At 40.3% G+C, this 21,170-nt stretch overlaps 1 protein-coding gene across 1 annotated transcript; it reads left to right on the forward strand.

Moving 5' to 3' along the window:
* Window positions 1-209: 209 nt before the first annotated feature.
* Window positions 210-20,853, forward strand: GTF2B (general transcription factor IIB). Its single transcript, XM_027651480.1, has 7 exons — window positions 210-342; window positions 1,985-2,091; window positions 11,278-11,411; window positions 17,756-17,902; window positions 18,039-18,168; window positions 18,776-19,057; window positions 20,633-20,853. The coding sequence occupies exons 1-7, from the start codon at window positions 326-328 to the stop codon at window positions 20,764-20,766; spliced, it is 951 nt and encodes a 316-aa protein (XP_027507281.1). The 5' UTR covers window positions 210-325; the 3' UTR covers window positions 20,767-20,853.
* Window positions 20,854-21,170: the final 317 nt, after the last annotated feature.

Genomic DNA, 21,170 nt, shown 5'->3' on the forward strand with positions numbered 1-21,170 from the left:
AGGTTCCAGCGCAGGGCAGACCCTTTAAATGACGGCCCCAGGGCACGCCGCATCCTCTGGTTTATTACAACGAGATTTTGTCCCGAAGCCGCCCCCGGTTGCAGGGGGCGCAGCCCGCGGTCAGGCTCCCCGCTGGCCCCGGCCGGGCCCGCAGCCGCACAACACCCGCTGGGCGGGCCCCGGCGAGGGGCGGGGCCCCCCGTCCTCCCGCCCGCCCCTTCGCGGGACCCGTAGGAGCGCCCGGCGGCCCCGCCCGCCGCTGCCGGTATTTAATAACCGGGACGTTCCCCCGAACCGTCTCGGGCACCGCTGCGGCACCGGGGAGATGGCGTCCACCAGCCGGTACGGGGGCGGGGGCCGAGGGAGGAGTGGGAGCAGCTCCGCCATCGCTCCCGACCGCGGCACAGAGAGAAAATGGCCGCGCCGCCCCCGCTGCCGCCCTGGGACGGACCGGCGGCCATGGCCGCCCTCGCCCGGCCCCGGTGCCTCCGGCTCGGTGCGGCGCAGCCGGGCCCTCTCCGGTGTCCCGTGTGCCGGGTTCGCCCCGGCTCCTGGGGGGGAGGCCGGGAAGGGCGGCGAGGCGGCCGCGTCTGTCCGTGCGGGCCGGGCCGGGCGGCCCCCGGCGGAGCGGCCTCCGAGGGGCCGAGCTCGCCGCCTTTGCATCTTCGTGTGGCTGTTGCCGGGCAGCGCTCCGAGGGGACGCCAGCGCTTTGCAGGATTTCGTGGCGATTCGTGACTGGAGTGCGGGGCCCCTCGTTATCGCAGCTCGGTGCGAACGGCGACCCGGCCGGTTCCCTGTAGGGCCGGCCCCGCAGTGCCGCACCCCAGCGCGGCTCCGGCCGGGCCGGGCCCCGAGGGCCTCCCGCCGTGCCCCGGCCGGGCAGCCCCGGCGGGACCCCGCCAGCAGCGCCCTGGCCCAGCTCCGCCCTATCGGGCCTGGAAACTGCTTGCAGGTTCCCACCCTAAATCCGTACCGGCACCAGCCAGTGACCAGACGGGTTTCGGGCTCGGAATTCTTTTCCCTGGAGACCTGTCGAGCTTTTCTTTCCAGTCAGGAATGAAGGAAGGCTCATGAAGCAGACTGTGGCATGACTCTGTAACTCTTGCTAAACCTGTCCTAGGATCTAGGAAGTGCTTCCTTTGCTGAGATGGGCCTTTACACACGTGCCATGCATTTTACTTCATCTTGGTATATCGAGCCCTTATGTTGCAAGGAGTACGTATATCTCTCTAGATATACGAGTTAAAATTGGCATAGGAAGACTAATTTTTACAATGTTATGTGAAGGTAAAGTCTGAAACAAAACACCGATGGTATTCTCTGAGGCTTCTGTTTGTTTTTTTTTTTTCCTAGTTTGCTTAGTGTGTCACTAGCCTTTTGTGTAATGCCAAGTGTCAGATGATTGTGAATGCTTTGTTAACAGTTTTGTCATACTGGCTGGGTATAGTGAGAAGGAAAGTAGTTTAAAGAGTTCCAGTGCAGAATTTTGAGCATAATTTACATCTGAGAATCTTGTGTGTACATTTGCTTTCTGGAGGCTTTAATATTAATGGTGATATTGATTTTGTTTTTAAGTCAGATATTTTTCTGAACAGTCAGTGGATTAAAATGTTTGGAGTGTCTCTTTGTATTTTTGACTCATCAGAAATATCTAAAAAATTAAAATTAAGATGGAATGTACAGCTTAGGCTATAGTATATATTTTATTAAGTCTGTTATTTAGATTTTTAATGTTTTATATTGAGGTGGTTTTGGTGCAAGATACATTGCAAAAAGATGTGGAATTTAAGATCTGAAGTCTTGATTGTCCAATGCAGTGTTATAGCATTTAAGTAAAAGGTGCAGCTTAGATATTCAGGTTAATAGTCAAGTTGCTGTAAATTCTGTATTATTTCAGTGTTCTTGTCAGTAAGGAACTCTTATGCTTTTGGATATGCAGCCTGCTTGTTTAAAAACAATTAATACTTCTCATTTTTTTCTTAGTTTGGATGTACTTCCGCGGGTGACTTGCCCAAATCATCCGGATTCCATTTTAGTGGAAGATTACAGAGCTGGTGATATGATTTGTTCTGAGTGTGGGCTAGTAGTAGGTAAGTAGCTATTCATGTTTTTGAGTTACCATGTAACTTAAATGGTGTGTGTGGCTTTGCTTTCCCACAAAAGTGGTGTATGATAGTTTGAGTATTTAAAGATTCTCCCTTGATGTCCAATTGTGCATGGTGGATTTTTTTTTTTTTGGTGATTGTCTGTTGGCTAAAAACTTCCTGTTCTGAATAGTCTGTCTTCTGGTAACTTCTTACACTATGAGAAGAATCAAACTCTCTTTAAAGACTGAAAATTTAAAGTATGTCATGATATGAATTAAAGTATTGTGCTGTCTACTCCAGTATTCTGTCTTTAATCATGACTGTTTCAGTTAGGAAAGTATAAGAAGTGTTGTAAGAGCTCTTTGTGAAATAACTTGCTTACAAGAAAAAAAACCAAACCAACAACCAAAACACAAAGCCAAACCCCAACTAACCTCAGTTTCCCATTAGCTAGAGGTTATCTTCTGCCCTGAAGGATTTATCTTTACATCATTGCCAGCACCTGTGTTTGTTAATTACTTCTCCTAAAGCTTTTAAGACTATCCCAAGTGAATATCCTGTTTTTCCACTGGAAATTTTGCTGAGCTCTCTTACTTTGTTTGTGAAGCAGCAACTTCCACAGACTAAACTATATTTCTAAGTATAATGGAATATTTAAAATAAAAGACCTTTTAGATACTGTCTTTGTTTGAATGAGAGAGAGTTGTTGTAGAACCTGCTGCACATACGTTTTTATGTATCTTTTCTAGGATGATCATCTTATGTGCACCTGAATGTCTTTATTCCTTTTGTGTGGGAAACTTTCCATGCTTGTGTTATTAATTCTTTAAACTCCGTTGATTTCTGTTAATTTATTTTGGGCCTGCCGTTGTGAAAAGAAAACTCTTCTCGAAGAGTGCACATTTGGGTGATGCATTCAGTGGTGCTGAGTATTTCAAATGGTTTATGTCCCTCTCTCTTGCACTGTGGTGGTTTTATTTTGGCTCGTCAAATTAAAAATTTTTGTAAAAAGCTAAAAGTTTAAAGAATTTGCAGCAAAGGTAATGCTAATTTAGCCAGGTGACTGGATTTGTCACCAAAAGGCTTTAACAGTGTTATGCTGATTGTTCTCATTTTGTCTTGCCTTCCTTCATCTGTTTAGTTTACCTGCATATGTCCAATTCATTAGCTAGGGTATCTAGCAGGTAGTTTGGAAAACCAGTTAAATGTATGGCCAAAGAGAAGTGTGAGCACTCCAGACTTTTTTCTCATCTGGTCTGGTAAGAAATTTAGAGGAGGTGTAAACCAGATTCAGTTCTTGATGCATGTTTTCTGGAGATGCATGTGAAGTAGGCATGTTTTAAAGGAGCGAAGACAAAATTTAGTTTTCATATGTTCCAAATGCAACTTCTATTATTTGTAGCAGATACTATGATGCAAGTTCCCCTTGAGAGTAGTGATTTCGTTTCCTGTTCTTACATGGAAAAGTTTCGTGTTTCAAGACTTACATAGGTCATGATCACATATGAACAGAACCCACTGAAAATATGTTTTGGGGTGCACTGAAAGTTAGTGAGATCTTTATTGCTGAAGGGAATCAGTTAGAACATTTAACCCCCACCCCAAAACTCAATATACTGTGTAACCAAAGAAGTGGTACGGGTTTATTTAAAAAAATGGTGCTTGTAGTGTCTGCAGAGCACTGCTGGTGTACGTGGAACAGAATGGTAAATGCTGAATTTGTCTTTATTTTACTGTTGTAACACTGATATTTCTTTTCTGGTGTGTGTGCAGTTAAGCTGCAGACAGAGCTAAGAGACTTTGCCTAAACTAAGTGTATTTGCATTTGATGTTTTTCGTGCTTGCTGTGGCAAAGTACTGAAGCTTTGCATTTATGAAAAAAGTGTGAGTTTATTTAAATGTAGAACTGTCTCATAGGATAAAATGGCTGGTGCATAGATAATTTTCAAGTTCTGTAATCAATTTTCTGGGAATATGAGATCAAATCAGTAGTAATAGTATTATGACTGATCTTGCATTTATCAGGTCTGCATCTGAAAGGGTAAAGCACTGGAAAAGTTTGGGGGAGCGGGAGCCTAGGGGAAAGAGGAGCTGATCTCTAGCAGTTGAATTCATGTTTTAGGCAGAGCTGTCTATTGCAAGTACTACTTTCTAAAGGGATTTTTTGAAAGTTTTAATCAGAGTTTTATTCTACTTACAGGTTCTTAGTCTCAAGTTAAATCTAGTGTATTGCTTTTTCTTTGCACAACATTTTCCACATATTCTAAATAAACTGTGCTGTTTTGCTATGCAGTATTAAAATAATTAAATCTTGTAATGTCAGACTGAAGCTGATGTCTGGTTTATTATTGTTTCAAAATACTGCTTCAGTCTACTAAAAACTTTCATCTGCCTTTTCACTGTTACCTTTTGTGGATTAGCTTGTGTTCTGTCTTTTCATGGTAATTATTTCCAACTTGTTAACTTTTCCTTCTGCTAATTGCTTTTTTTGCATGAAAGGCATGTGGAGAGCTAAATTACAATTATCCATGGAATTTTGATATTGATTTGATATTGATCTGGATTGACACGCGTCTGAAACTTTACAACTCTATGCTGAAGTGTCTCTGCTGTCACAAGTATTGTTTCATTCTACATACTTTTCTCCAGTCATTCTAGGCTATGTGGTATAATAAGTGTTCATGGGCTGGTGTGAGAGCTCACAAAGAGAGTTCCTAGGGCTTGGAGAAGTAGTTAGTTCTTTGTTTATTTAAAGTGTTCACTGTATCTCATTCTTCAGACAGACTTGGTGGGGGAAAAGCATGTTGTTCAAGAACAGAAGTCTAGTAAATCTTCTTAATCAACAGGTAAATATTTTACTTACTACCTTTTAGACAGTAAAAAAGGCTAGAAGTCAGCTGATGTGCCAGAAGGGGCTGAAGAAAGCAGAATCAAAGTGGAAGACAAAGCACTGAATTTTCTTGATGTAGCAAGGTGGTGACCTGAATTTCAGAGGAAGATAAGAACAAGTCCAGTGGCCTGTACTGCTGTGTAGCACCTCAGCTAATTAGGAATGCCTTTCTGATCTAAGACTTTCCTTAAACTTCTGTATAGCTTCATTAAATGTTGTTTTAGTGTGCAGGAGTTGGAGCAGTGAGGAGTTTGTTTTCAGCCTGGAGTAAGTGATTTTCTGTAATTGGTTAGCTCTGTCTGCTTCAGTAGGCAGGAGTGGCTTAGAGAGGAACAGTGCTCTTGTAGGGAGTCAGGAAAAAAGCAGAAATCTGTCTTCTGCTGATGAGGATCCTTGGACACGTATTGACTTGTTAAAGCTTGGAATTGGATTATGACCAATATTCAGATATTTATTCCATGTTGTATGTATACCTGAGTGTTCAGTTGAAGGATTTTGGGGAAAAATATTCAATAGCTTGTGGTCAGCAGTAAGGCTGCTGTAAAATTGTGTCTGAGTATTTGTTTGGCTAGTACTTCAGAAAAGTTTGAGGACTGAATGGTGCATTGTAAATTCAGGTGTGATCTGTGAAGATTAGGTAAGACTTAACTATACCACAGGTATGTTTTTTTTTTTGTCTGCAATATAATAAACGAGTAGGAAGGGGTTTCACAATTGCCTCTCAACTGGCCAGTTCTTTACTCAAGATGTCTGTCATAAGGGATAAGATTGCTTGCTTCTATATAGATACTTGTTTTCTGAAACCCAAAGAAACCATTTTTTTTCAGCTGCTGGTTGTATCCTGTAAGTGGGAAAGGTGACTTCTGACTTGGATCCAGTAGAGGGCAGTTATGTCCATAGGGAAGAATCTTCTAATATTTGGGTGCATGTTCACATTTACTTCTTTCTGCAAGTGTTACCGATCTTTAAAATATGAATTCTTAATTCAAAGTATTGCTTGAAAAAATAGGCAAAAGTCTTTAGATACTGATGTGTATTAACAGCTTTTATCTGGTTGCTGCTTTTGTGCTTGGTGTCCAGAGCACTAAAAAGTGTCTGACAGCAGTTGGTCCTTGCAAAAAGACTCTTTGCATTCAGAGGAAAGCTAGTTATAAAGAATACTGATGCTTAAAAACATTCTGAATAGTTGACTCTTGCATGAGCATTCATGGATGCTTCATTTTATACAGGGAATTTATAATATGAAGAAAATAATCTGCTGGTGTTTCTCAACCAGCATTTCAAATAGTCTGTTTAAATTCTAACTCTTTTCAGCTTTAAAGACAAGGGTGGTGGTTCTAGCTGTTCAGCAATAATGCTTGTAATGGTGGAAACAGACTTTAGATGACAAAAGTTGGCATCTTTTGTCAGGCTTTGTAATAAGCACCTCTCACAGCATGAAATTTCTTGGAGGGTTTAGGAAACTTTCTAGTTAGTGGGTTCTTGGCTGGAGGCCAGAGGTGTTTGAGAGCTGCTAATACTTCTATTAGGTAAAGTACTAGATTTACCTAGTGGAATAACACTGATATTTTGAATCATGTTATTTAGGGAATAACTTGCTTCTTATTGGATTGACAAAGTGACTTAGGGCAAATAAGGGCTAGAAACAATCTGAACTCCTCTGATGGAAAAAGCATCCATAGCCTCTAATTTTTGTGATGTAGTGTAGGTCAGGCACAACATTGTTTATTGAGATTCTGTAGTTTGGAGCATCCTTCACAAGCACTTGGGCTGTTAATCTTTTAATTACCTCAAGTCCCAGAGAGGTGTAACTTCAGCTGACCAGACATGTCCACCAGATTGTTTAACATTTCTACTCTCATTTGCTTCCTCCAAAACCATTGTAGGAGCTGATGGCTTAGGAAGCCTGGGAATCCTTTTAGATTTGTCATAATTGTGATATGTAGGAGCTGCTAAACCTTTGTTCTTGTAGCAGTCACTTGCCTGTGGTGCTGTACTGTCTGTTTCTATTCAGAGTTGCCTTTTGGTACTTGTATGATGCTGTTGATGTCCGGCAACCAGTTGAAATTGTCTGTTGTTTGCTTAGGGGTTTTATGTTTTGTTTAGCATCTGAAAGCCTGCGTTAGTTATCTTGAGTAGACTGGTGTTGCTGGTGGTGGTGATGCATTCATAGTGTTGACAGTCATTTATTGAAAACGAGATAAGTTTTGCAAAGAATACTACTATCTTACAAAAGGCTGGAAATTTTGTAGGAAAAACTATGACTGTAAAATTTTTTTTTTTTTTTTTTTTTTTTTTTGTCCCATGAGTTTATTCTTTGGTAACATTTAATACATCTGGTCTTAAGCAGAAGTTCTAAATCTGTAAAATGTACCTTTTCATTGTAGTTTGTCTTAGCACTTAGCACTCTGGTTAATAAGGAGTTGACTGAAATAAAGTATAATCCTATATATATATTTAAATTTGGCATTGTAACATGCTTTTAATTAAAAGTATAATACATGTGCTCACTAGATGGCAGCAGATTCCTTAACTAACTGTAAGAATGAAACATTCTCTACTAACAATAGGTATTTTGGGACTTCAGAGTGCAAATAAACTTTTAATACCGTATTTATGCTAAGATTAAAATATTAGTAATGTGTAGAACTTGATGGAATGTGGAGCTAACATTAGAGCTCCTCTGAAAAAAACTTAACATGCCTTCTCAGAACTGTTGCACGACTGGATATGGGAGATTACGTTACTTGGGGCTTGAATATCATCACATGTCTTGTTTTGGTTAAATGTCTTTGATTTGCAGCTATATCGTCTTTGTGTAACAGATAATACAAAAATGCAGAAAAATAAAAAAATAAGTGTGTTTTATGAGTTATTGCAAGTGGAGTGCAACATTAAAATAGCTGGTATTGTTTCTCTATAAATATGTAACTGAAAATTCAGACCTTGTTGAATGAAAATATTTTCCCTTGAGAAATCACCTTCTGTTTTTAGGGGAGGAGTAAACATACATAAATTTTGATGTATAGATGTTTTAAACTAATTTTTAAGAACGGTTCAAAATTATGTTTTAATTTTTGAGTCTGACCTGAGTTTTCTCTTACATTTCTGCAGTGAATGCTTTTTGTGTTTGTCAGTTGTGAGAAAAAGTAACCTTGGTCTGAGGTTGTCTGTTCTGAGCAGCAGTTCTGCATTTTACTAAATGAGCTTTTCAGAGGGTGGGCAACTTGAGTCAGGGAAGTTTTGCAGTGTGTGTTTGCACTGGAGTCTGTTGGACTGTATTTTAAAGAGGAACTGAATACTGGAAGAATGGTTTACAAAAAGAAATGGAGCGATGGAGAAAAATTTATCTGTTCAGAAAGATGCTTTAGGATATCAGCCTGGAGATGCATTTCACAAAGATTTGGTCCTGTAAGCTGTTGTTTTTCTATGTCCATCAGAAGAGGAAGCTGAGAAGATGAACTCACCCATTTGAGGAAAATTAAATAAAGGCGTGTGTAATGTAACTGTATCTAGTAAAGCTTATTTTTGTTCAAAAGAACTGCATCAAAAGGAAGTAGCAAAGGGAATATGCAGCCACTCCCATCCTCACTGTAGCTTGATAGAGTTGCCAAAACCAATATAATGTGAGAAAGCAGAGACAATTTTATAATGTACTTACTGGGAGCTTTCTTACTCTCACGTTTGACTATTGGGCCCATGTTCAACTGCTTCAGGAAAGCCAGTCAGTAGTGTATGACCCAGCAAATTCTGTTTAGGACTTGAAATCTTAACTCAGGATCAGTTTTCAAGGTTGATTTCTTACACTGCTTTTTGTAAGACTGAATTTAGTATTTTAAGGTTTTGCTTTGAACACTTAGGGTGGGGCTTAATTGCATCCGTACTAATAGCATAGTAACAAAGTGGGTTTTTTATGTTTTGAAGAGTTAAAAATAAATGCCACATTCAGTGTTTTGTTTTTGTTTGTTGTTCAGTGGGATAATTCAATTAATTATACTTGTAGCCAAATACATTTTCCATCTATGGAAACCTTTGGACCTATTCAATTTTTGTTGATACTTTTCTAGCTTGTGTCACACTTTTATAGGAGGCTTTTAGGTGGAATGTGCTGCCCAGGACCTCTGTATATTTTCGGTGACACTGACAGTATACAAGAAAACTTCTTTTCTGCAGTAGCAGATTTCTTGGCAAAGTAAAGATATTTGCATACTGTGTCTTAATAACACAAATGCTTTATATTCAGTGATTTGTTCTACCTAATCTTTTCTCACTCTGAAATAGCAGTCTCAATCCTCTGTTTGTAATATGTTTGCCAAAGCAGACAGTGATATAACACTTTTTTGTTAGAGCAGGAATGGTTCATAACTCACAAGAGGCAGATCCCTGGGTGAGTCATTTAGGTCATTCCCACTTGTGTGGAAAAAATATTACATCACTGCCCTGTACTCAGTGTTCTATTTATACCATGCCAGAATTTTAAGTACATTTTGCTTTTTTTAGATGCTGTAAACAGTATTGGGGGCTTGTCTAAAAGTAGAGTTGCTGCTAGGCCATAGAAGGACCATTACTGAATCAAATATTTACAGAGAGTCCAGGAGCCAGAAGAGCACACTGTCTGCAGATCCAAGCTTGCAAGGGCAGGGGGGAGACCTCTGTAGCAGAAAGAATGGATCTGTACTGCCTTTTACTCTGCTGTTTTCTTAACCCTGTAGCTTTTGATGTTTTTTTCTCCTTCCCTTCTTGGTTTTCATTAGAGCAGCAAATAAAGGTGGAGCCATAGCTGTGAGCATGTCTGACAGACACTGATGAGAATGCCTCTAACCTAAAGTTATTCTTTTTGGTTGTGGCAGTTTCTTTTGGTTCATTCACAGCTTTCAATTTCAAGTATTCTCCTTGCATAATGTTATGTTAAAAATAGAGTTACTCTGTCAGAATAGATCCCTCCTATATCCCCCTGGGATGCACCACTATCCATACCTCCTGTATTTTCTCCAGCTTTGTATCTTGTATTACTGTGGTTTGCAGAGTGCTTTTATCTGTCTGTTAGTTTTCACTGGGTTAAATCAGCCTCTGTGGTTTCATACTAAGACTTCCATACCGGAAATTTCTGTTGCAGTCAGTGCTGCTTATTTTTGTGCAGACGTTTCTTTCATGACACACTTAAACACTGATAAAGGTGGTGAATTTTTCCTCAGGTTTAGCAAAAAAGGGTGACAATTACTCTGAAGTTTCTTCTGATATGCTACACAGAGCTGTAATCTCCTTTACTGCATAACACTTTTCTTAGTCTTCTTTTTATGTTTTTCTGTACATGTATTCTTAAAAATTCTCTAGTATTGCTCTAGAGGCAACACGTTTGAGATGCAGCTTTTATGAGATCTGTGAATAGAATGAACTGCACTGCCAACAGTGGGGTGGGGGCTGGGGTTTGTATGTTTACTTTTGTGTTTGGGGTTTTTTTTCCCCCCCTAAGTTTCTATTATTGTGATTACTGTGGGGCTTTTGCCTGCTCAGAGTGTGGGTTAGTTATTTCTCAAACTACGAAGTTGCTGTAGGAAAGGTTTAGGTGAATGTGAGATGAACAGAGGACTGCAAGCAAGGTTGTTTCATTCAGAGAATGTGGGTTTAGTGCTTTTTCTGCTTGCTCTAAATCTGTACTGAAACTCTTCCAGGTGTAACAGAGTAGATTAATAGTTTTGTATATAGATTGTATGTTCATACTGTCAAGCATCGTAAATGAAGGGGAATTGGGCAGGGTCAGAACTTAACAAGAGCTGAGCTGCAAAATGTCATGGTGGGTTAGAAGGTGCAAAGTTGAGAGTACAAAGGACCTGGAACTCTTGCAAAAGAAGTGATTTACTACAACTTAATGGGATTGTGTGTGATAGATAATTCACATGTGCACCTTGAACACATGGCAAATGTCAGAGAACTTGTTAAGTTATAACAACTGACTCATTTGTCCAAGTGCTGAGAACATCCTGACTTCAGCTTGAAATCAAGGTCTTGATTCCTTTTGGATACTGAAAATCTCTTTTTGGATAACTGTACCTTTTTGTGTTCTGGATGCATTTCTCTAGTTATTTATGTCTTCTGTGCAGCTCTTGTAGCATTTTTTTTCCATTGCCTTAACTTGTAATCCTAAACATTTTGGTATATTGTCCTGCAAGTTACTGTTCTGTTTGGGAATGCCAACAGACTTCCTTCTTACAACGGAGAACTCTGAGGTCTAACCTAATGTTTTGAAATATTTCATGAAACATTATATTAATGCAGACTATTGCTTTCTGTGATCTCAGGTGACCGGGTCATAGATGTAGGGTCAGAGTGGAGAACTTTCAGCAATGACAAAGCAACAAAAGATCCATCTCGAGTTGGGGATACCCAGAATCCTCTGTTGAGTGATGGCGACTTGAGTACAATGATTGGCAAGGTAACACTTAAAATACTAAATTTTACTAAGTTTGAGTGGTTTTATGTCAAGTACGTGATTGTATGACCATAGGGAAAATATTCAGTGTATTTATTTACAAAGATTTTACCTGAAATGAACTCATACATTTCAACAGTGTGTAAAATGTGACTTTTTCCTGGGGGTAGCAGGAAAGGACCAACCTTTGCAAAAGCAAAAAAAAGTCTGCAGTGCTGTGTGGATACTTACCACCCTTTGGTATGATGCTGTAAATAGGAAAGCTGATATTGCAATTTTTAAAGAAGCACTTTGACTTAGCAAGTGTATTTGAGATGATTCTGAAATAAGATGCTTAATTCTGAGATCTCAATAGCTAGTGCTGCCAACTTGAGCTGAATTTTTTTTTATAGTAAAATCTGTATTGGGTTCATATTGGAGACCTGGAGATCTACATGCTTGTTGTATATATTCTTCCAATTAATGTTAAAGCACTAAATGTAGAATTCTTTCATGGTGTGAGTGTCCCAGGGGAAAGTATTCCATCTATATTTGGGTTAAAATTAGGTGGTACAATCATATCCTGCTGTCTCCCATGAGAGGGCAAGCAAGATTAGTCACATAAATGCACTCCCTTTTAATGAAGTAGTGACCCAGGTAAGTTTGCTTTGTTGTACTTTCTGTTACAGTTTTTGCTGCAAGAACCAAATTAATTTTTGTGGATTTCTTGAATGTTTCATGAAAGGTGGTGCAGTTGCTCATAAATAACTTAAAAATGTATTGCTGCTTTTTATTTGCTTCTGCTTCTTGGAAGATTTTGTTCCAGTGCTATTGCTAGGATGAAGAAGTAGACATGCCTGAATATGTATGCCTGTGTATAGGGAAGTGTGCAACATACTTTTCAGCCAAGAATTTTTCAAAGAGATGAGGTTGACTAGCAAATACTGATGGACAGCCAATCTTTGACCGTTATTGAAAAAGAAACCTTGTGTTCAAGGAATTGTCCAAGTAGATGCTTGTGTTTTAGACAACTCCAAGCATTGTTCCCTCAAGATTTTAGGTGGCTTTTGGAATCCATTCAGACAATAAATCTGTATTGCTCCATTAAAAATATTGGCATTGCTAAGTGGCTCCGTGAAGCAGTGCCATAGAAGTCACTGGGACTTTAAAAGTCACTTGTGTAGGATCAGAAAGATTGTAGTTGAGAGGGCATGGACTTCTGTTGCTGATTTGGTCAGCTGTGGTAAAGATCAGAAATAGACGTTTATAGATAGATGGAGAAATGGACTGTTTGCTCCAGGTTCATGTTGTTTCTCATTTTGGGACTGTGTAAATACAGGGTTTGTTTCTGAGAACTCAATTTGATTCAGTAGGTAGAATGACCTGAGTTCCTTTGGATTCTCTATCCAGGTGAATTGGGACTTGTGTTGTTAACACTCTTCTCTCTGGAGGTTCAGATTCTAATTTAGAATAAGAGGGATGGCAACCTCAGTGAGAGAAGACATAAAGAAACCTCTGTGAAAAGTTTGTCCATGAAAACTAAAAATTTTCAGAGATGGACATTCAATTAATGAAACAGTTTTGCTGTTAGCCAGAACATCCCATGATAGGGCATGACCAACCTCGCTGAAGCAAAGAGTGCCATTCAGTGAAGACGAGATGTGGGAATGTTAGTGTGGCATGATTTAACCTATGAGAACTGAGTAAAAATGTCCAAATACTGGAACTGCCAGGATCGTGTTGGGGAATGTAGAAGGGGCAATTAGTCCAACTCTGGATACTTTATTTGCATGGGGAGGAATTGCAGAAGAGATGCATTATTGTCTGTGTGAAATTGGGAGTCTCTTTGACAAACCAGGATGTTTTCTGTACAAGAATTCCTGTGTTTGTCTTGCCACAGCTGAGGCTCTGGGATATCAGATGTGAACTCTGTATGAGGGGCTGCTTTTTTTTTCAGTCATTTGGAAGGAAGAGAATGGCTTATATCAGAAGATGCTGAAGAAATCTCCTATCAGTGCAGAAAGGGCATGAATTTTGCAGCAAAAATAACTAAACCAAGGAAGTAGTACATTTCTCAAGCAGTCTTCTGAAGTCCCTGCCAGCAGTAGGCTGGGATGAGAATTGACCTAGATATGCACAGTGGTTGAACAAGGGTGAAATTGGTGTAGTCATGAGGAGGGTAAGTAGTATCTGATAGAGTACAGAACAACCTCCATGAATTCCAAAGAATGAAGAAGGTAAGATTGTTATTTTCCCAGTTAACAACAGTTCTTAGAATGGCCCATAGTGGACCCCAAATCTGTGTGCCAGAGATTGCTTTAGCTTTTTGCATGGGACAGGGAACAGAAATATTCCTTTCTACCATGTAGGACCGCAGATAATAGAACCTTAACAGCAGACCTGCCCTGCCCTCCCAATAACACTCCCACCAAAAAAAAAAAAAACACCCTAAAACATTGTTGTGGAAAATCCAAAAGAGAAGGACATAGGTAATTCTCTTGGCATGTTGTATTAGAGATGATTGTTAAACTCATGGGAATGTAGGTGTAAGTGGAGTCTAAACCAATTACAACAGTAAAGTTCTGGTGACTGGCTATTGCCTTTAAACAGTAAAGGAAGGGGGCCAGTTCTGCTTCACAGAATGGTTTGTCACTCTTTCCTCTTGGAAACCAGGAGGTGCTGCTCTAGGGCTCCTTTCTTCTGGGGATATGTGGTCTGTATCTGCTCACAGCAAAGGAGAGGCTGCTTTGCCCATGCAAAGGGATTAATTCCTAACTGGTTTTAGTACTTAAGGAACCCATCTGTCTGAGGCAGCAGCAGCCTGTGTTGGAAGAAAGATTAATTTGTCTGTGAAGAGGAGGGTGAATAGCCTAGTTAGCTGTGGTGGAAGTGGTTTGAATTCCACAGGCAGGTCTTCAGGATACTGGCACAGAACTGTAACTCTCTGAAATTAGATACTGTGTGCTGCAGTTGATCTGATTACAATGCAGATCAATTGGAGGTGTGGTGAAGTCTCACATTAATTGTGACTTGATTGCCAGAATGCTGTAGTTATTTCTAAAATTCTTTTGTAAAATTAAAGCTGCACAAGCAGCTTCTAGATCTGCCTTGATATAAAGAACTCTTTCCTATGAATCTAAAAGAAAACTGAAAGTTTTGTTTCCTATCTTGTGGAAAATGTCTTTTTGTCACCCTTGGTAGTTAATTGATTCCTTTTTGTAATGACTGCAACTCCAAGAGAATTTAGATTGTTTGAACAAAGAACTAACGCAATCTCTTGGCATAGAATTCCTATCCTTTGGTCAGATATCTGTGAAAGGAAGCTGGCTGTTGTCAAACTGCATGGCCTGAATCTGGTAGTGCTATATTGAGAAGCAATGGCATGATATCAGGGGCTGACGACTGAAAAAGAAGAAAGGATCCATCACACTGTGTAATGAGCTGGGCAAGAAGACTACTGGATCTGGGAGCATGCCTTGATGCTGTGGTTAACCTCAAGTCAGTGATGTGGATGATGCTGGTGATACTTCTACTTTCTGCTAAATGTGGTATATACTGGGGTATAAAGCTGTTGGCTGCCATCACTGTAAGCCTGACCACCCCTTCAGAGATTAACAGTGTTTATTTGACTGTGCTTTCTCACTTTAGCAATCTTGAATGCTGTTTCCAGGATTGTATCCACAAGGTTTCTCTTCTGTTCGAAAGCCAAGCAGGTAGAACTCCTAACTTTAAAAGATACTTTTCTTGGTGAGGTGGGAAAGATAGAAGTAAATGTCTCAAAGGCCACAACAGTAAAACACAATTCTTAAAGTCTGTTTTATTTCAGCTAAAACTGTGTGGCTTCTGTTTTTTTTTTTCCATGGAGGGAAAGGCACTCCTAACACGGTTGTCAGGGGCTGAAGTCAACAAAGCATTGTCCCTCCATTGAAAGCTCCAGAAGGAAAGTAGATGGTGTATTTAAATAGCAAATGCAGGGAGAATAGCTGTGGTTTGTGTAAGCAATTGAGATGGAAGAGTGTTTTCCACCCCTTTTATAGTTGGGAACTGTATATTGGGTATGGCTCTTGGAGAGCAGTCATATCAACAGGCTTAAATCCTTACCTAGTTCCAATGTTCAGCACCTAAAACCTAAAAGATGTTGATGGTGTGGGTTTTTTTTTTTTTTGTTCTTAACCAGTGGACTAGGGAAAATCTCTGTGGTGAAGGGGAATACTTGCTGGCCACAGGAGAGAACAGTATTTCCTGGTAAAATGAAGCATGAAGCCTGATAGACAAGGACTGGGGACTTCCTGTTGTTTGTGGTCACTCTTCTGGCATCTACAAGAGTTTGAGCACATGCAGTTCCTGTAAGCATTTGTGCATAGTGCTGGTCTAGGAGCCATTTGATGCACATGATGTTGTAACACAGTGTAGGGAAGAGGGATGTGAGTGATGGCCAGGAAGGAGCCTTTTGACTTGAGACTTCTGTGTATTTTGAGTCAAGGAAGTTCTGGCATTATTTTTGAAAGGAAGGTCTAGTGTTGCTCTTTGTGGCCTGAAGTCTGATTTGCTTGATTCTTGCTTTTTGTTTATATCTTACTGGAAACTTTTGGCTAGTTGGAAGTGTTCATCTAGTCAAGAAAGTAAGATTGTCTGAGCATCCTTCTGCTGTGTTGGTGCCAGAATCACTTCTGGATGCTTGTTTCATATGAGAGGATGTTTGAAGGAGTAGAAAAACAAGAACACTCTTGGAATCTAGCATCTGTCATAGAGGGCCTGTTCAAGGAGCTAGGGAAACTCGTGAGGGAGGGTTCTGTGCCAGTCCTCAGTTGCCACAGCAGTATCAAAGTGTGTGTGCACCACAGGTACGTGTCTCAGCAGTGGAGGTCTCTGCTGAGCCCATCGGAAATGGGGTGGGATGGAGACCTTGGGCATGGGGAAGTGGGCCAGTGTAATGGTCAACAGTGAGTGTTACTACTCTCAGCCAAAGAACATGTATTGAATGCAGAAGCACACAGAGAGATTATAGAATTAGAAGCTGTGTCAAAATAGAAGGGCAATTCCCAAGAAATGGGTTAGGACAGAAGCAACTGGGCAGCTCAGTAGAAAAAGGTGATTCCAGGGCATGTTCTGTCCTTTGTTCACTGTGTTCTCACCCTGCTTTGTACAACCTGGACATCCTGATACATTGCTCAGTCTTCAACATGAGAACTGTGTGCAAGTGCCTAGCCAGGTTATCAGTCAATCACAGAGCAAGACCTGCTTTGTGCTTACTGTTTTTGGCAGAACAGACAGTGTAGTAGTTGGTGTCTGCAGCGGGTTGCTTAAATGACCAAGTCTGTCTGGAGTGAGTTGGATGCCCCTGCCCAGATAAATTGTTTGAAGGTGCCATGAAGGAATAAATGCATACAAATTCAGAAAATCGAGGTTTCTACTGATGGCAGAATTGTTGTGAAGAAGCATTTTCCACTCGAGAGAACTCATGGTCCCCTGTGCACTGTGACAGCAACCACATAAGTAATCAATATAAATTACAGACATTGGTCTTCTGAACTTACAGGCTGTGGGGTTGTCATCAGCTATCAATAATCTGATATGGCATTATTTGTTAAAGACATGTTTTGGACTGCTGGCTAATTGAAAACATTAGATATTTTAGGCCCTTGTAGTTGGGCAAATTTGCATATTTAATAGAAGTGTGCAATTTGTACTGTAACTTGTAAGATACAAATTAAATGCATGTCAGAAGCTTGTTTTGAAGTGGCCAGGTTGAGTTTGTGGCTCTTACTTCTTCTAAGACCTCAAGCTTTTCTTTTAGGAGGTCCATCATTTTCTGGTAAAGTCAAAATCTATGGATATTTCCATTTTGTGACTAAGGTTTTCAGCTGCTAGCAGGCACAGTATCAAGTTGGGTCTGAATAGCTCATTGGTTTGGATGTTCTCTTTGCCCATGCCTTCACTGTGATAGTTGTTATCATTGTAACAACTGGTTTCCAGCCGGCCATAAAATTGTTTTTCCCACTCATCAGTGTGCCACAGTGCAGATGCAGTCCTAAGGACACGTAGGTTGCATCAAATCTAATCTTGGACCTCAGCATTAGTGACAGGAGTATTGAGATGCACACATTAAACTATTGTTACATTAGGAAGGAAAACCCCCTGTGTAATCTGTGGTCTTTGGAAAGCAATTCACAATTTGAGACTGGTGCAAAGCGTAGAACTTGAGGTGTGAACGATGCTCGAGTGAGTGATTTACTTTCAGTGATGTTTGTTTGAACAACTGCTTGAACTGATGCCTTGAAATAAAAATGGACAAAGCTGGAAATGTTTGCTCTCAAAGTGAGGAGGAAGTTCCTTGTGTTATTGACAATACAAATCTTTCTTTTCAGGGCACAGGTGCAGCAAGTTTTGATGAATTTGGGAATTCAAAGTACCAAAATCGCAGAACTATGAGCAGCTCTGATCGTGCGATGATGAATGCTTTTAAAGAAATTACGAACATGGCAGACAGAATCAACCTCCCTAGAAATATAGTTGTAAGTTCATGTCTCCCTTCCTTAAATTGTTCTGGCATTGACTTAGTTAGCATAATATAATGAGCACATGAATTTTTGATATTGCTGCTAATTAAATGGCCTAGAGTTAATTAAATTTCATCTTCTTGCGTTGAAGGATCGAACAAATAATTTATTCAAGCAAGTGTATGAGCAAAAGAGCCTGAAGGGAAGGAGTAATGATGCCATTGCTTCTGCTTGTCTCTACATAGCCTGTAGGCAAGAGGGCGTTCCAAGAACATTTAAAGGTAAGTTTTCAGTGACACAGATTCAGTTTTGCTATGAAGTAAAGGTCTAGTTACTGTCACTGTAGGAGGTTGGTTTTCTCTCATTCCTGGACTTTGTCAAATTGGTTGTTCTCAGCTACAGCTCACCTTTGAGGAAGAGGGTAGAAGACTCACTGGAAATTTGTTACATTTGTGGAGTAGGCTCTTGGGCATGGGATTTTTGGTCATGGCTAAAATGACCAAATTCTTTGACTAAAATGCTAAAATTCTTTGGCTAAAAAGAATGTAGCATTTGAAAGTTACTCTTGAGTGTTGGGGAAACTTAAAAGGCATAACTTTGATGGGAGAATGGTGGGAACTGTTGTAACTGAATTTGAACCAGCAGTTCTGCAGTAAATTTAGGCAACTTTTCCCTGACAGGATGCAGCTCTCTAGCACTGAGTACCAAATTTCCCATACTAAGTGAGCTGTATTAATTCGCTCCTTACGATAAATGTGGTTGACTGAAGTTGACAAATGTTCAAAGCTTATTTAGTGACAGTGGCCTTCTTAGTGGGAATCAAATTTGATTATTTTTGGGGGAACAAATGCTGTCAAGTCTAAAGTTTAATTTTTATTCTTTCTTTAGAAATATGTGCAGTGTCCAGGATTTCAAAGAAGGAGATAGGTCGGTGTTTTAAACTTATTTTGAAAGCTCTTGAAACCAGTGTTGATTTGATTACAACTGGAGACTTCATGTCACGATTCTGTTCCAATCTGGGGCTTCCCAAACAAGTACAAATGGCAGCAACGCACATTGCCCGTAAAGCTGTGGAATTAGATTTGGTTCCTGGGAGAAGCCCTATCTCTGTAGCAGCTGCAGCTATTTACATGGCATCACAAGCTTCTTCAGAGAAAAGGACACAAAAAGGTAAACCAGCCTTTTTTTCTTTTAGTTGACCATGTTTTCCTGCTTGAACTAATATTGAGTGTTGCTGTAAAACCTGGATGAGGTGTGTGCAAGTAGTGATAAGCTGCCACCTGACTGCATACAGCAAGGACCAAACCAGGATCTCCCAGTCCCCGAAATGGAGTAACTGGCTGTGCTCAGTGTAACTGAGTTCATTGTCATCTGGCACTAGGAGTGTTGCATTCTTGAATGCTATGGACCACTGCATTCAAAGGAGCATAATTTAAGTTCACCCATGCAAATATTTGCTTGTGTACACCCTGCTGCTCTAAAATACTCCAAACACCAACTTGCAGGCAGTTGTAGGTAGCACTATGGCTTAGGGTTACACTGAGTCTTCAATCATTCTGGGAGCCAGGGAATCACCTACATTAGTACATGTTCCTTGACTTCTTGTGAGCCTGTGGTAGACTGAAAGCAGTGGGACAGCAGGATTTGCTGTAGATTGCCTTGGGCATGACTCCCCGCTGGTATGGGAGCCCTTGGGGAGCCAGTAAGGAATTCAGGGCTGTTCTTGAGCTTCAGACCAGCATAGATCAGCCCTCAGGGCTCAAGGGAATAAGACCTACATGAGGATAATGCCCTAGGGAAGGAAGGGAGCTAAGGCTGCAGTGGTTAGAACTTGATGTGAGGAATGGATCCAAGTACTGGCAGCTGGCTGGGGAAGCTCCATTGAACTGTCTTGTCCAGTTCAGATCAGAAATGTTTAAAATGTAGCAATTTCTTAGTGGAGAGTTACTTTTAGGTAAAGAATAGCCTTTATCTGTCCAGTTGTGGTGTTTCGTTCTGCATTCATAACTGCTGATGTCCCTGGAGCTTTCATCATGTTGGCAGCTTCCTGGGCATGTGAGTGAAGCAGAGCTCAGGCAGTGCAGTGCCGTCATCCGTGCTCGGAGTGAGCTGTTGGATTGTACCTCTTAGGAGTGATGGTTAAAATACACCAGGACTCTGTACTCCTCCAGTGTCCTCAGACAATGAGGAAGGCTTTCATGTAGTCCAAGGCTTAAATTCCTAATGTGGTTAAATCTTGGATAAATTTAGGTTTCTGTGCATCTCAAGTGTTCCCTCAGCTCGTTACAGTGCTCTGTGCCTTTGCCTTATTTCTCGGTGCATTTTAAGGTAAATGTAGTTCATGTTTAGCTGAAGGTATCGCTTTTTGTCTGTGACTGCTTTTTGCTTGTTTTGCTTATATTTAATCAAAGCACAAAAGTGAAGATCTTGATGTTGATGACAATTTATTAAATATTGCTGATCATATGTAGAGTTTGCAGTAGATGTTTCTAACGCTCTTGGCCCTCTACAATTTGAAACTGATGCTATTCCAAGATTGATGGGTAAGTTGAACTCTGGTATGTGAGAAGGTAGACTTATGTATGCAAAGTATTAATCACCACAGTTAAAACCATTTCTACCAGGCTTTTGGGAGAGTTACAAATGAAGCAAGTGTCTAGGACTTCTTGATAAATTATGCTTGCTGGTTTCTTCAATATAAATGGCAAAAGTAAAAACTAATCACTTCTCTGCTTTTTATTGTAGAAATTGGTGATATTGCTGGTGTGGCTGATGTTACAATTAGACAGTCATACAGGCTGATCTATCCTCGAGCTCCAGATCTCTTCCCAGCAGACTTCAAATTTGATACCCCAGTAGACAAACTACCACAGCTGTGAAATTGCAGAGGGTTAATTTCTATTAAAAAAACCAAACCCAACAAACTCTTTATTTTTGCCTATAATAAAGGATGTACAAAGTGTTAATATTGAGTCTTCATGTTGTGGAACTGGAGGATATGGAGATGGAGCATAACTGCTGGAACGCAGCACACATTCCAAGGGTAAATGAGCTCATTGTGGCATTTTGTATGTATATACTAGTGGAAGAAAATATTTAATGACTGTTGCAACAAATTTAATTTCATATTGTTGTACTTATTTAGATTTCTTTTGTAGGGATCTAGTAAGATGTATTTTGGAAAATTTAAAATATTGTGTAATTCCCAAATAAACTGTTTTCCAAAAACACTTACCATCTTGTGGGTATGACTGCAATGTGACATGCACGTACTGTTGTACAT

This window comes from Corapipo altera, unplaced genomic scaffold (genome assembly GCF_003945725.1).
Source record: "Corapipo altera isolate COAL_440 unplaced genomic scaffold, ASM394572v1 57, whole genome shotgun sequence".
In the NCBI taxonomy this organism is placed as follows: domain Eukaryota; kingdom Metazoa; phylum Chordata; class Aves; order Passeriformes; family Pipridae; genus Corapipo; species Corapipo altera.

Excerpts from the sequence above, each read along its gene's own strand:
- GTF2B (XM_027651480.1), top strand. Across the intron at positions 17,903-18,038 it reads ACCTCCCTAGAAATATAGTT|GATCGAACAAATAATTTATT; the intron begins GTAAGTTCATGT and ends CTTGCGTTGAAG. Across the intron at positions 19,058-20,632 it reads AGAGAAAAGGACACAAAAAG|AAATTGGTGATATTGCTGGT; the intron begins GTAAACCAGCCT and ends TTTTTATTGTAG.